The 13261-nt window shown below is 45.8% G+C and overlaps 1 protein-coding gene and 1 long non-coding RNA gene across 6 annotated transcripts in view; one reads left to right on the top strand and one right to left on the bottom strand.

The window, feature by feature from the left end:
• Mcc (MCC regulator of WNT signaling pathway) overlaps positions 1-13261 on the bottom strand; it is a 379948-nt gene that overhangs the window by 214109 nt on the left and 152578 nt on the right. Inside the window, exon 1 of one of the 3 annotated variants that reach the window (XM_050149268.1) lies at positions 7007-7147. The exons of the other annotated variants lie outside the window; for them this stretch is intronic. Within the exon in view, the coding sequence (XP_050005225.1) occupies positions 7007-7063 (57 nt within the window). The 5' untranslated portion in view covers positions 7064-7147. Of the gene's footprint in view, positions 1-7006; positions 7148-13261 lie in introns of those variants that run through there. 3 annotated transcript variants of the gene reach the window in all.
• On the top strand, positions 7877-12806 carry LOC126505998 (uncharacterized). 3 transcript variants are annotated; one of them, XR_007593054.1, is made up of 4 exons: positions 7877-7960; positions 9006-9695; positions 9779-9911; positions 10586-12806. It is a non-coding gene; the product is annotated as an uncharacterized lncRNA (long non-coding RNA). The 3 variants fall into 3 exon arrangements; XR_007593053.1 differs by having other exon boundaries at positions 7883-9695; positions 9835-9911; positions 10586-12805; XR_007593052.1 differs by having other exon boundaries at positions 7883-9695; positions 10586-12805.

Raw genomic sequence — 13261 nt, 5'->3', positions numbered from 1 at the left:
TAGTCACTCATTATGATAATGCAAGCCTTCTAAAAAGACTCCTCTGTCTCCCGTAATAACTTTAGCGGTTGGAGTCAGCAAGAGAGAAAGGACATTCATATGAAAATCAGAAGTTCCGAGGGCTGCTCGGTATTTGCTGGGCTAATGGAGCTTGTTTGTGTAATGCAGGTAACTTTTCTTTAGAGAATGAAAGAGTACGGCTAGAAGTTTGATTCAACAGGGGACAGTTTAAGAAAATCACCATATATTTCTCTAACATAAATAACCTAGCTACAAAGTTTTGAGCCTTTTTGTATTTATTTATTCATTTACCTATTTTAGTCTTGTCCCGTTCTACTCTCTTCCCAGCAGAAACTCCTCTCCCGGAATGCAGGTAATACCTAACATATAATCCTGCTTTCAGGGATGTCTTCATCAGCACCTTCATTTTGCTGTGAATGCAGATTAGACCTCCCAGTTGCCTCCTCTCCTAAGAGGAAGCCTTCCTTGTGAACCTCCCTGGGGAAATCACCACTAGGCACCCAAGGCTTTATTGCTTAAGCATCCCCCATTATGACATTCTCTACTCCAGTTAGTCTGCCCACTCACCCTGGCATCTCAAATCCTGTACCAACATGAACTTCCTTAAGAAGAAAACAGTCTTGGGTAGGAGTTAAAAGCTTCAAGCCCACACTGAGCCCATAGTTCTTATATTCATTTTGTTCACTCTCCCTCTACCCCTCCCCCTCCCCTATCCCAAATCTAATCCCTGCCTAGCCAACCAGCTCTTACATCACACTTCTTCGCCTTTTCCTGTTACTGAGGCTTCCACCTGGTTCTAGCCACAGGCACTCGTCTTTGGCTCCGCCTGCTTCTCGTTTACTGGGTCTGACACAAGGCCCCAGTGTGACAATACACACTAACCACACAGAGCCTCAGCGTCCAACCTCAGCAACCTCTGCCCCACAGTGATTTGGCCAGGTATAATAGGAACCAGAGTTCTACTTGAAGGGACGGGATGAGTCCTAGTTCTGGAGACAGGAGAAGCTTTATCCCCCCCACCCCCATCCTGGTACCTCAAATTTCAAAGCATTAGTCCTCAGGTGCCCGACTGCACAGCCAGCAAGCCAAGGGCTGCAGTGCAGTCTCCCCTGCTGACCGAGGATCATTCCACTCTTATCAACTCATCTGCTTTCAGGACCTGGAAACTCAATGCCTGGAATTCTTCTGCCCCTGGAAGGCTGATGGCGGCAGCTAGGGCCCTTTATTCTAATCATATCCATTTCATTGTTATCAAAACACATATCTGAGCATTGCTCAGGGATTACAATACAAACCAAGTTAAACAGGTTTATTCAATAAAATGCTCCCTTCTAAGCACATGTGTTCAGAAGCTGAGGGCTGTAACCAAATAAAAGGAAGCAGGGTAGAATGTGGCCACTGTAGAGAAAGCCAGCCTGGGCGCCTGTAGAAGCTTACCTTTCCCAGGCTGCTCAGCCTTGGTAAGATGGTTTGTTATTGGGACTAGAAAGATGACTCAGCAGTTAAGAGCACCATTTACTCATCCAGAGGACCAGGGTTCAATTCCCGCAACCCATGTGGCAGCTCACAGCTGTCTATAACTCCAGTTCCAAGGGACCTGACACCCCCCCGACAGACTAGAGATCATGTGTATGTGACCAAGTGTTGAAAATAGAGGACACCTTTCAACGATCAGTAGTTAAGTCTCCCATGGCGACTTGAGGAACATGAACTCAGGTCATCGGGCTTTGAGTGGCAAGGACTTTTGTTCACTAAGCTATCTCACTAGCCTGATGTCTCACTTTTGGTATCTCATTTTCTGTATCCGTATTATGAGTATGACAATGTCTCTCACGGGCTTGTTTTTTGTTTGTTTGTTCATTTGTTTTTTTTTTCCTTAACAGTTAAGAATGTCAATTTTCCAGGCAGTGTTTTTAAAAAAAAAAAAAAATGCTAGTTACTCCAAGTCTCAGAAAGAAGAGCTAAAACGGAAAACTATTGCAATTGCTACAAGACATCAGGATTATGGGACCTGGGCCCAGACAGGCTATGTCATTTTGTGGCCTCTGGGGTGGATTAAATATGTTTCCTCTCTCTCCTCTCTAGGAGATGCGGGATCCATTTCTTTACTCCTTGGACTGTGGGCTGGCCACACAGCTATTCCAAACGACAAAAGTGACCCTATGCCAGTACCAGACCTACATGTTAAGAAATCTACCAGCAGATCTGGGGCTAACGGGCAGGGTGCTTTCTCAGCACACGCAAAACCCTGGGTTTTGATCCTCAGCACTACACAAATTAGGTATGGTTGCTCAAGCCTATAATTCCAACAGGTGTGCTCAAGAGGCTACAAAGCAAAATCAAGACCAGCCTGGGCTACACAAGAGCTTCTCTCAAACCACTCCTGCCATACACATCCCCCCCATACACACACAAAAAATTAACCTGCAAACTTGAACCCAATCCTGCCATGACATCATGCAACTGTGAGCAACAAACAGAGCGAGCTATATGGAAGAGAAGTGAGCTGCTCTGCCAGCTCAGGGACAAAAGCAGCCTCTCAGCCACGTGTGTTTAAGCCCCTAGCTCTGGTCAGACCATGAACAAGACTACTATACTTTGAAAGGTTTACTTTAATTTTATTCATATGTGTGTCTACAATTACATATCTGTACACGTGTGTGCGCGCCCACAGAGGTCAGAAGAGAGTATTCGGTACCCTAGAGCTGGAGGTTCTGGTAGTTATGAGCCACCTGACTTCCAGACACTCTGGCCCTTGTAAGAATACCAAGCACTCTTAACCACTGAACCAGCTTTCCACACCCATGATTGTCATCTTAAGTGCATAAATTTTGAGTGTGTTAGATAACTATTGACACGAAAAAGGGTGGGAAAACATCTCAAACTAAGCCTTTGATATCAGTTCCAGGAAGGAAAGCAGTAGGCATCCAGAAACTCAAACATCTGTAAGACACCTACCTATGTGCCAAACTCCACATCGTGTCTTGTTCTGTTGCTTATTGGCTAAGTCAGCACTAAGCAGTTTTTACAGTGCCATGTGATTCTTAAAAGACAGATACAAAACAGAGAGCATGGGGAAACAGGGCGATCTTTCAAGCTGCTTGCAATACTGATGCGATTAATCTGTGGCGAGGAATAAGCACAGCCATGAAATGGCTGTGCACACACACACAGGATCATCTATGCAAAGAACAACTTTCTTCCACAGATGCGTGCCTCTTAACTGGAGTGTCAATAAAGCCACAGGGGATGTCACGCAGCAAGTAAAGGAGGAAGGCCTGCAGCATTCATTGCCTCTGCTCTGCTTGGGAGTGGACAGAACTAATAAAAAAGACTTCAGAGAGACAGGCAGAAGACAGCATCGCTTGAGCAGTGGGCAATCTCTGCAGCGCAAGGAGGGAGGAGTTCTGCCCACTCAGTGTTCAAGTAACGCAAAAAGGGCAAAGAATAAAAGTTGATTGCCTCGGAAATTTCCTCAAGAAAATAACATTTCTTCATCTCCGGAGGTTTTAAGGATTACCAGGAAATGGAAAACTTTACAAATACATCCTGATGTTTCCACATAAATAGGTAGCTGTCTACCAGATGAGCAGCCCATGCAGACAGCTGTTAAGGATGAGTGAACTTGAGCATCATCTCGACACTGCTGCACCTCAAGGCACCCTCTTTCCGAGTGTCAAGCGGAGTGACTGGCTGTGAAGCCCAGTTCGCCCCCTGACTGGCCCCACGCGTTCTACAGAGAGAGATAAACTGCTGGTCAAAACTGAAGCCAACGAGGAAGACACCCAAGGTTTCCCTTGACGAGCATTGGCAGAATCTGACTTAATGCTATTGAAAGTGTGGCCTATTCCGTTTCTTGACCGGGAGGGGAGTGAGGCTGAACATGAATCGTTTAATTTCTCAAGGCATTTTTAATTTGGCTGATGATGAAATCCTTCTTTAACCTCATGTTAAAAAAAACAGTCTGCAGTCTTTGACAGGGACAGGGAACAGCTAAGAAAACAAATCAGAAGTTCATGCTTCTCAAATTTCCAGCCCTTTCTGTATTTATTCCTACTACTGCCTCGTCTGTTCAAACTTGATGCAAGCATTTTGGGGTGGAAATAAAAATACACTGGGATGTTCAGAGAAAGAGGCAATTTGTCCTCCGGTAATCAACTCACGGGGTCTTGAAATGCCATCATTCAAACTAAAGGGTTACAAAATAGACAAAAGGAACACATTGAGGAGTTTCCTGCTTTATCTTAGCTCTTACACCTGCAAAACAACCAATGGTTCACCACTGAGCCTCCTAGGTCTCCCTACCTCCTGGCCCTGGTAGCCATACTCCCACAGCTGTCTGTCTCTAGTGGCATCCACCAGTCCGTCCACTGGTCACCAAAGGAAAACTGCTCCCACGAGGGTCTTAGCAGGCTTCATGTAGAAACTGAAGTCACTCCCTCCGGTTCAGTGTCAACATTATTGTCAAAGAGTGCCTCCCGCGGCTAAGGCTAGAAGGCTCCTGTAGATGGGTTGAGCTCACAAGTCAATACCGTTAAAAGACCTCTTATTGATGATACTGGGACAATGGTGGGTCCTTTCAGGGCCCTTCCTGTCTCAGAAATGCCCAGTGAACAGCAGGCATTCCTCCCAGCACGTGACCCTTCTAGTGACCTCCAGACAGCTTCCAGGCTCCTGGGCAATAAGGAATACTAAAAGGGACCCTGGGTGTTTTATTAGCCAGGCTTCCAGGTGAAGAGGGGAACATCAACCACCAAGGGGGGGAAGGGATCGTCTGGCTGGTGGTTCATCAAAGGAAAAGCGGTGCACGTGTGCATGCATGTGTGCGTGCATGCACGTGCACACACACACTCACACATGAGAGAGAGAGAGAGAGAGAGAGAGAGAGAGAGAGAGAGAGAGAGAGAGAGAAATTCTATACCAAAGGTTGTGAGAAATACAACTGAGTATTTAGATCTGTGGATGTTATAGAAAGGATAGTGATATCAGAGCCGTTAATTCAGATCAATTGAACTGCCACTCAGGGTTCATAGACATGAACCATGCATGCCCCTCTTCTTGCGCTACCAAGTCTCTAAATAAATGCAAAAGTGAAAATAATCAATCTCCTCGCTTGGCTGGTGCAACTAACTATACAACCTTCAGGCAAACACAGATGGTAGCGAGAGGGGAGGACTGCATGGGAAGAGAACTAAACCATGGGATCCAGAACTGGTTCCAGAGAAAGGAAAAAACTGAATGGACACGTCTTGAGGACCAGAGCGGGAACTCTGTGGAGGAGAGTGTGTTGGCAGGGAACCTTGATGGTTTCCCTAGGGACAAGAACATGTCATGTGATCTAAAATATGATTTTTTTCCAGCCAATGCAAGACCACAAGGCAACCCTAATTCTTTCATTTCGTCACCAACTTTAACAAGGATTAACTAATGTAGCTAGGCCAAGAAGGGGCAGCTGCATTGCAGCTCCTGTGTGGCACAGGAGCTCTGTGCTCCTCTTGATATGCACCCCTTGGTGATGCTGCAGCTATTCAAATAAAACCACATCTCCAGTCTGCACCCCAGCCACCTGCGCTACTCCTGGCTCTTCTTCAGGTGATGGAAGTTAAAGGTGCTACCACGGAGAGAGGCTGAACAAAAGGGCCCTGTCACAAACTTTCCAGGAGATAACCGTTAGTGGGTTTCCATTATTAAATGGTCCTAGAATAGTAACCAAATGCTTCTCGGATGGCTTAGTTATGAAGCATGACTCTGGGTTTGAGTTCAGATCTTGCCCTGAATACAAAATTGGCAAAGCTCACCTAGTCTCTCACTTCCATATGAAAATGACCACCTCACTCAGCATCTCTCCAGCCTTGCACATCACTGGGTGGCGAGGGAGGGGTCAGCAGGGGGAGTTAAGATACAGCTCTGCTTCCACACAGAGGCATGATACAGGCCACTAACCAGGGCTATTTTTTTTTTTTCAAAACCCGCTGGATTTCCCCCATCCAGAGCCCCTCCGCAAAAGTGGCATCCTCTCATTTTCCCTCTTTTTTCTGACATCACTAACTCTTACTTCCCATTCATTCTCATTTCTGTCTTCTGGTCCCTCTTTCTCTTTTCAGTTGTACTTTTAAGCGGCACAGAGGACCTTGTGACCTGGGCCACAGTATCTAGGCAAGGTGTTAAGTGGGACCCAAAAGGCCCCCCTATTCCCTGGAACACCTGGTTTTATAGGTTTCCTATCACTTTTCATATGTTTCATTGGATCAGACATCCCTATAACTATTTCCCCCAAACGTGGCTTTGAGCACCTTTCCGCTCACATTTTTGCATACTGTTTGATGCAGATTTAATTTCAAAGCGGGTCTCAAACACTTCAGTGCAAGCCCAGGAATTGCAAATGTGGTCTCAAAGACACAGGAGTCCAGACCCAGGCAGGAAATAAAGTTCCAAGCGGCTTTGATGTGCTTCCTCTCCCCGCCCCTCCACCCCCACCCCACCCGGTGCAGGTCATTCACCTCTACCCAGGAAGGGACCACCTTGCCTGAACCCTAGCAAATGCAGCACACGTGGGCGCCAAGTGAGAGGTTTAATAATCCGTCCTTTCCCGGTCTCCAGCACAACCATCTCCCCGGCCCTACCAAACTAGTTATTGAGGCTTTAAGCGCAACGTTCCGACTGCCGCAAGGAATGTAGCATATAATAAAGGAGGCGGGAGTGAAGGGACTGGGGTCCACACTCTTGGGAATAAAACGCCTAGGTGGCTCGGAAGAGCTGTTTCTTTTCAAAGCCACTTGGTTCAGAGTGAAATATCAAGGCAGTTCAGGTCAGATCCTGAGTAGCACAAGTTAAAACAAGATCCAGAAAAAAAAAAAAAAATCCATCAATCTTTAGTTGCGTCGCTTCCAGCCTGGGATCACGAGGGGTGGGGTAGGGAAAGACTAGGGTGATGCGGGAAGCCGAGGCAAGGAAACCCGAGCTCCGGACCTCAGCAGTTCCTTACCTCACTCAGCTCGGCTGAGGAGTCGTTTCCATATTTCACCGCAACTCCAGAATTCATGCCTGCACTTTTCAGAGCCGGGCTCGTCCCCAGACCTCGGAGCCTTGGAGACTGGCTTAGGCTGGATAGCCTGGGCTTGCTCCCCGCCGGCACATTTCAGTCTAGACAGCCATTTTCACCCAGGACAGCGGCGAAGAGGATGCAGAAGCTCGGCACGGAAAGTCCCGCAGGAATCTCACCGGCGAACCATTGCTGCTGGAGGCTGGGCAAGAGGGTTACACTCGCAGCAGCTGCAGCGGCCGAGCCGGCGCCGGGACCCGCCCGCGCGCCCACCGCGGAGTCCCGGGGCGATGCCACTCTCCGCGCCGCCTCGACTCTCCTACGGTACCGCGCGGAACCCCATTACCCGGCAAGCGGGCAGCTCGCGCCGGCCCCCGGCAGAGCTCGGGCACCCTCCGGGAGAAGCCCGGGCAGTGGTGCGAGGACGGTCTGTGCCTCCGGTTCCCGGCAGGAAAGAGCTGGAGAGAGCCGGAGCCGAGCGGTACTTCACGCCGAAGTTTCCCCCTTTGAATCGTCTGGAGTTGTAAGTGGTTTCTGATTGAACACAGCTGTCTAGCTGCTGGCTAAGTAAGGGTTGTGCGGCAGAGGCGGGGCCAGAAGGAGAAAAGGGTGGGGGGAGGGCGCGGAGGAGAGAGCAGGCGTCCTTCCAGGTCTCTGCAATAGTAATTACAGGACCCAAGTCCAGAAGGGAGAGAAGAAACAGGAAAAGCCACCTGAGTAATCGCGCAGGAAATTGAAAAAAAAAAGAAGAAGAAGAAGAAAGAAAAGAAAAGAAAGAAAGAGAGAAAGAAAGAAAGAAAGAAAGAAAGAAAGAAAGAAAGAAAGAAGAGGAAAAAACCCTTCCCTCTTAGGAACCGCTTTCCATGATTCAATAAGGTCAGGGCAAACGTGAGCACGGTAAGTCGGCCAGCACTGAGCGGTTTCTCACGGTACATTAAAATTTTACAAGAGTGTGGGGCGGTCATTTCCCTGATTAGTCTAAAGGCAGGCTCCCAATTTACATGACTAGAGCAGAGTGCATTCTCTGACCGTCCATAACCAAGATAAAACATGCCCAGCCCTTGAAAGATTTAAAATACTCGCGCATTCGTGTCTTCTCCAACCTCCCGATTTCCATTAAAAACACATGCCTCCACCCAGCTTGGTGGTGCCGGTCTGTGATCCCAGTGTCTAGTAGGGGCAAGAGAATTAGTAGTTCAAGGCTAACCTGAGCTAAATAGTAAGACCTAGTCATGAATGAATGAATGAATGAATGAATGATCTTTGCTATGTAGCCAGAGCTGGGCTGGTTATTTCTGGAGTTTGAAGGATGAATTAGAAAGGTTTAAAAAGGCTGTGATAGCCAATCAGTCTGAGTTCCTTTAGGGTGAAACTCTCAGTGTAAATGGGGAACAGACTGAGGTCTACCTGGGGTTTTATCAAAATAAAGTTAAAAGGCCACCACCATGCCTGGTTGGTGGCGACCGAAACTTGAAATCATAGCTCTAAAGCAGGAGGATCACATGGTCAAAGCGTGGCTCAGCTTCACAGATGAGTTCAAGGCCAGCCTATGAAACTTAGTGAGAACCTGTTTTAGTAAAAAATAAATTAAAAGGCAGCGTGGGGGCTGGTGCGATAAAGTGAATCTGAGATGATCCGAAAACCTTTAACACAGGGGCTGCATTATCACTTAAGAAACCTCATCTGTCTCTCTTCAGACAATGGGAGGAAAGTATCTCCACCTCTAGGCAGACATTTCCTGAAGCCTTCGATGAAAAAGCCATTGTATTGTTCCAATCCAAAGTCTATTTTTAAAATCTCAAATAGGATGTTTACTTTTGCCTTAAGATGGAGCAGGGGGCCACGTTTGCGTGCGCGTCTTTTTCCCCATCCCTTCCTGTGTGGTTCATCCATTTCCCTTGTTGGCTTGTTTTTGTTTGTTTGTTTTGTTTTTTTGAGACAGGGTTTCTCTGTGTAACAAAGCCCTGAGAGTGGAAGAAGACACTGCCATCCATCAGGTTATGTTAGTGGCTTTATGTGAAAATCAAAACAAAACTGTGTTGTGTACAGAGATGCACTAGGCAGGAATTCTGCAGGAGCCAAGCCAGCCCCACCGTCTTCACCAGATAAGCTGCAATGTGGAAGAAACCAGGTGAGTGAGTGAGAGCGCTCATGAGGCAGAACTCTAGAGACTCCCGGATGCATAGAAGCATGCCAGTCAGCTGCAGCGTGCGGACCTCCTTGGGATCTTTACTTAAACAAACCGTGAAAAGGATAAATGACAAAAAGGTTGACCTTTAGGTCAGTTCTGGTAGCACCCAGCTGTAATCCGATAATGTTGGAGTTTGGCACAGGAAAACCGAATGTCTACTGCCAGCTTCACACGGAGAGGTCTCAAATTAGTAAAAATAAAAATTATGATATTTACACTCAGAAACCCACTTGTAATATACTTAATTGTGTTAAGAAATTATTGGGCCTGCAGTGATGGCTCAGTGGTGAAGAACGCCGGCTGCTCTTCCAGAGGACCCCTGTTCAATTTCCAGCACCTACATGGCAGCTCAAAAACATCTCTAAATTCCAGAGGATCCAATGCCATCTTCTGGCCACCATGGGCACAAGGCACAGAACATGTTACACAGGCATAAGATAGGTAAAACATACATACATATAAAATATTAATAAAAAGATGGTTAATTTCAGATATGCTAATGATCTTGTGGTCACATTTTACAGTGTCCTTTTAGAGATATGTAAGGCTGAAAAATGTCTGTGACTTTTGTCTGATACAGAAGACAGAGAAATGGATGCGTTATCGATGAAACAAGCTGGTAGAACTTAACTAATAACCATTACGGCTGAATGGCAGGTAAATAGTCTCTGTCCTGTTGTACATCTTTGAAAATCTTCCTAATACACATTCATGTCTGCTGCCTCTGCTTTTTGTGCCAAGGACGGGTTCTAGTGACCAAAAGGCAGAACAAGAAGCCAAGAAAAACTGTTGCAGATCAGGGATGCTTTGGGGTTGGGGAAAAATCAATCAAGATGGTAAGAAATGGGTGGATTTAATATGTAGTGTTTAGGTGAAACTAAATGCCAGACTTTAATGAATGATTAGATACCGGTCATGAGATGGGGGGGGGGAGTCATAGATGACTGCCAGCCAAGGAAAAGGACCAGATTTTAAGGAACCAGGGGCTCTGTTTTAGATGTATTAAATTTAAGTTTCTGGTGATGGGGAGGTAGCTCAGTGGTAGTGCATTTGCCTAGCATATGTGAGAGGGTGGGTTCAGCTCTGATAATGACAAAAATTAAGTAAATAAATAAGGAAAACGGAGCTTCTTATTCGGCACATAAAGAGTTAACACAACAGTTAAGCTATCTGAGTCTTGGGTTGAGGGGAGAGTGGGGATTTAGCTATGTCCAGCATGATTAGAGCTGATGCTAAAAGCCATGAGAATGTATGATGTCACCTAGGGAGAAAGTAATGGGTGCAAAGACATAGTCCCGAGACTTGTCACTGAGATGCCGCCTCATTTTCAGGTTAAGCAGAGCAAGGATCCAACAAGAAGATCAAGACAGAAATCCAGAGGGGGACATAGCAGCTGCAGATGGGACCGCCCTGAAGTGGAAAGGAGCCTTGTGGACAAGCGAGCGGCAGCCTGTGGAGGAGGCTGCTGAGAGACCAGGAGATTGATTGTGAAGTGTTGTTTGGTTTGGGAGATTACAGGTGACCTCAGAAGGAGCAGTCTTGTAAAGTGGCATAGTAGAAGGAAGCTCGGAAGAGTGAAAAGGCTGAGAACACTTGGAGGTCACTTGGAGAAGTGTGCTGCCCAAGGCTCCGTGACTTAAAGCTGAGACATAGCTGGAATGCAGTACGTAATTAGGTTGGTCTGTGTTTAAAATGTCTAAGAAAACCAGTATTTGAAAACAATTTCCAGATTAAATCTCCCTCACAGAATAAACAAACAAAAATCTTTCTTTTCCCAACTGCAAACAAACCCAAGCGAAGAAAGCACACTCCTGTGCTCACTGGTGGCATTCGTGGGCCGCCTCACACCCGGCTCACACATTCCAATAACCTAGAGTCATTTTCCAACAACATCTCCGCCATTATCAGTGGGGAATTCCGATTAGAGGCTTGCTCCCTCGTTTTGGGATGTTTTGAAATTTACCCAAGTGTCTGATGAGATCATTTGGAGACTGGATAGTTATCCCCTTCATTATCAATGTCCTGAGAATTTTTCATTTACTCATTTGTACTCCAAATCGCTTTAAAGTGCATCAGATTCTTCTCCATAGAAAACTGATCCGTGGAGAGTGGAGATTTGGAAATCCCAGGGAGATTTTTTTTAAAAGGAGAGCTTTAAGTCATCATAGGAGTACCTGCATATGCCAATGGAAAACAGAAAGATGTATTAAACGGCTGTGTAAAGATAGATCTAGTAAAAATTCGGAGATTATGCTGAAACTAAATGAGTTCCAAAATGCCTGCCACTGTTATTTCTGAAGCCCTTAGGCTAAAACAGAATCATCCATTGCTCCTTTAGCTAGAATGCCATTATAGCAATGGCTGAGAAGGAGCATAGATAGGCAGGCAGGAGCTGGGGTGTAAATGAGTGATAGAGAATTTACCCAGAATGATCAGTGCACTGGTGCACTGTTCTGATCCCTAGAACCATAAAGAGATAAGGACAGAGAAGTAAGCTGTGCACCTTACAAAACTAATGACAAAAGGTGCCTTTAACCTGAACTTGCACCAAGCTGAGATGAAGACGGAGGGTCTGAAGCCAAGGAAGCCACTTTTCCAGGCTTTGAATGTTTAGAACTAGACTGGAGTGGTGGGGGCTTCTTATTGGGATGTCCTGAGACATGAGGAATGGGCCCCCGCCTTCTCCAAGGCATCCGTAATTGGTTTGCACAGCTGTCAAGATCAAACTTGCCATTCTAAACAAATGCTCTGAATTTGGAATTGTCTACCATTATCCTTCCTTGTGCCTTTGTGCTATGTTTTTGTTGTTTCATTGTATTTTAAGTAAATGTCTTTTTATGCAGCTACTGAACAGTTTTGTTATGTCATTTCCATAAAAATCATGTCTATCCAGGCGGTGGTGGCACACACCTTTAATTTCAGCACTCAGAGGCAGAGACAGGTGGATCTCTGTGCGTTCGTGGCCAGCCTGGCCTACAAAACCAGTTCCAGGACGGCCAGAACTGTTACATAGAGAAACCCTGTCTCAAAAAAATAAAAACAAACCATATCTAAATTAAATTTGTTGATTTCTACCAAAATCCAACTTTAAGGAGGGCAAGAGAGCTCATCTGGAAAATGTAGCTATCACCAAGACAAGCTCCTTCCTCAGGTCCACAGAGTCGGGAGAAAGAACTGACTCCTACAAGTTGTCGGCCAACTTCCACATGTGTTTCATGGTACGGACGTGCCCCCTTGCCATATACGCACAAATAAAATAAGGAAATATAATGAAATCTTAAACAAAAAAAACAACTTCAGTTACAGTTTACAAGTTTCCGTAATAGGAATAATATTTTCTGGTCTAATAATTGTAGAAATGTCCAATTCTTCCCCTTCTCGTTTAGCCATTTAGTCCTTCCCTCTTCCTCTGCTTTAAGCAGCCTCTCCCCAGCACTGTTCCTACAATTTAAGGATATTCAGATTTAGGTCTAAATCACTTCATGTACCCTGGCCTAGGGATTTTTTCTTCAACATATATAGCTTTGTATCATGTTATGCTGCAAGTTATATTTTAATCAGTTTTATCAAAATATAACTCATCCATAAAAAGATTACATTTTAACACACGTAATTCAAAGCATAAGCGTAACTCAAAAGTACAGCACTTGCTTAAAAGTGGCCGCCCAGAGTCCTATCCCCAACACTGGAGAAGAAGAAAATACGGGGAGGGAGGGCACACCGAGAAGAGGTGGCATGGCTCTAGAGGTCACCTAGAGGGCCTGGGAGAATGGAGCCAATGGAGGAGGTAGACTAAAGTCTCGGGCGATAGTCTGCTTTATTCAGAGCCTTGGACAACTTATAATCTGAGAGTTAAGAGAGGTCCCATGAATAAAGTTCTCATGAGTTCAAGCTGTGTCCAATCACAAGGACAAGACATACGTGGCAAAAACATGTTTTTCCATAAAGGCATCTAGAGGATAGTTTCAACATGTAATTGAATACCAGCAGCAAGCAATAGGGAGTAA

The sequence above is a fragment of the Alexandromys fortis genome, unplaced genomic scaffold (assembly GCF_014885135.2).
Source record: "Alexandromys fortis isolate MF-2015 unplaced genomic scaffold, M_Fortis_MF-2015_v1.1 scaffold_60, whole genome shotgun sequence".
NCBI classification, from domain to species: domain Eukaryota; kingdom Metazoa; phylum Chordata; class Mammalia; order Rodentia; family Cricetidae; genus Alexandromys; species Alexandromys fortis.
Note: the sequence above shows the minus strand (reverse complement) of the source record. Positions and strands in the feature narration are given on the sequence as shown.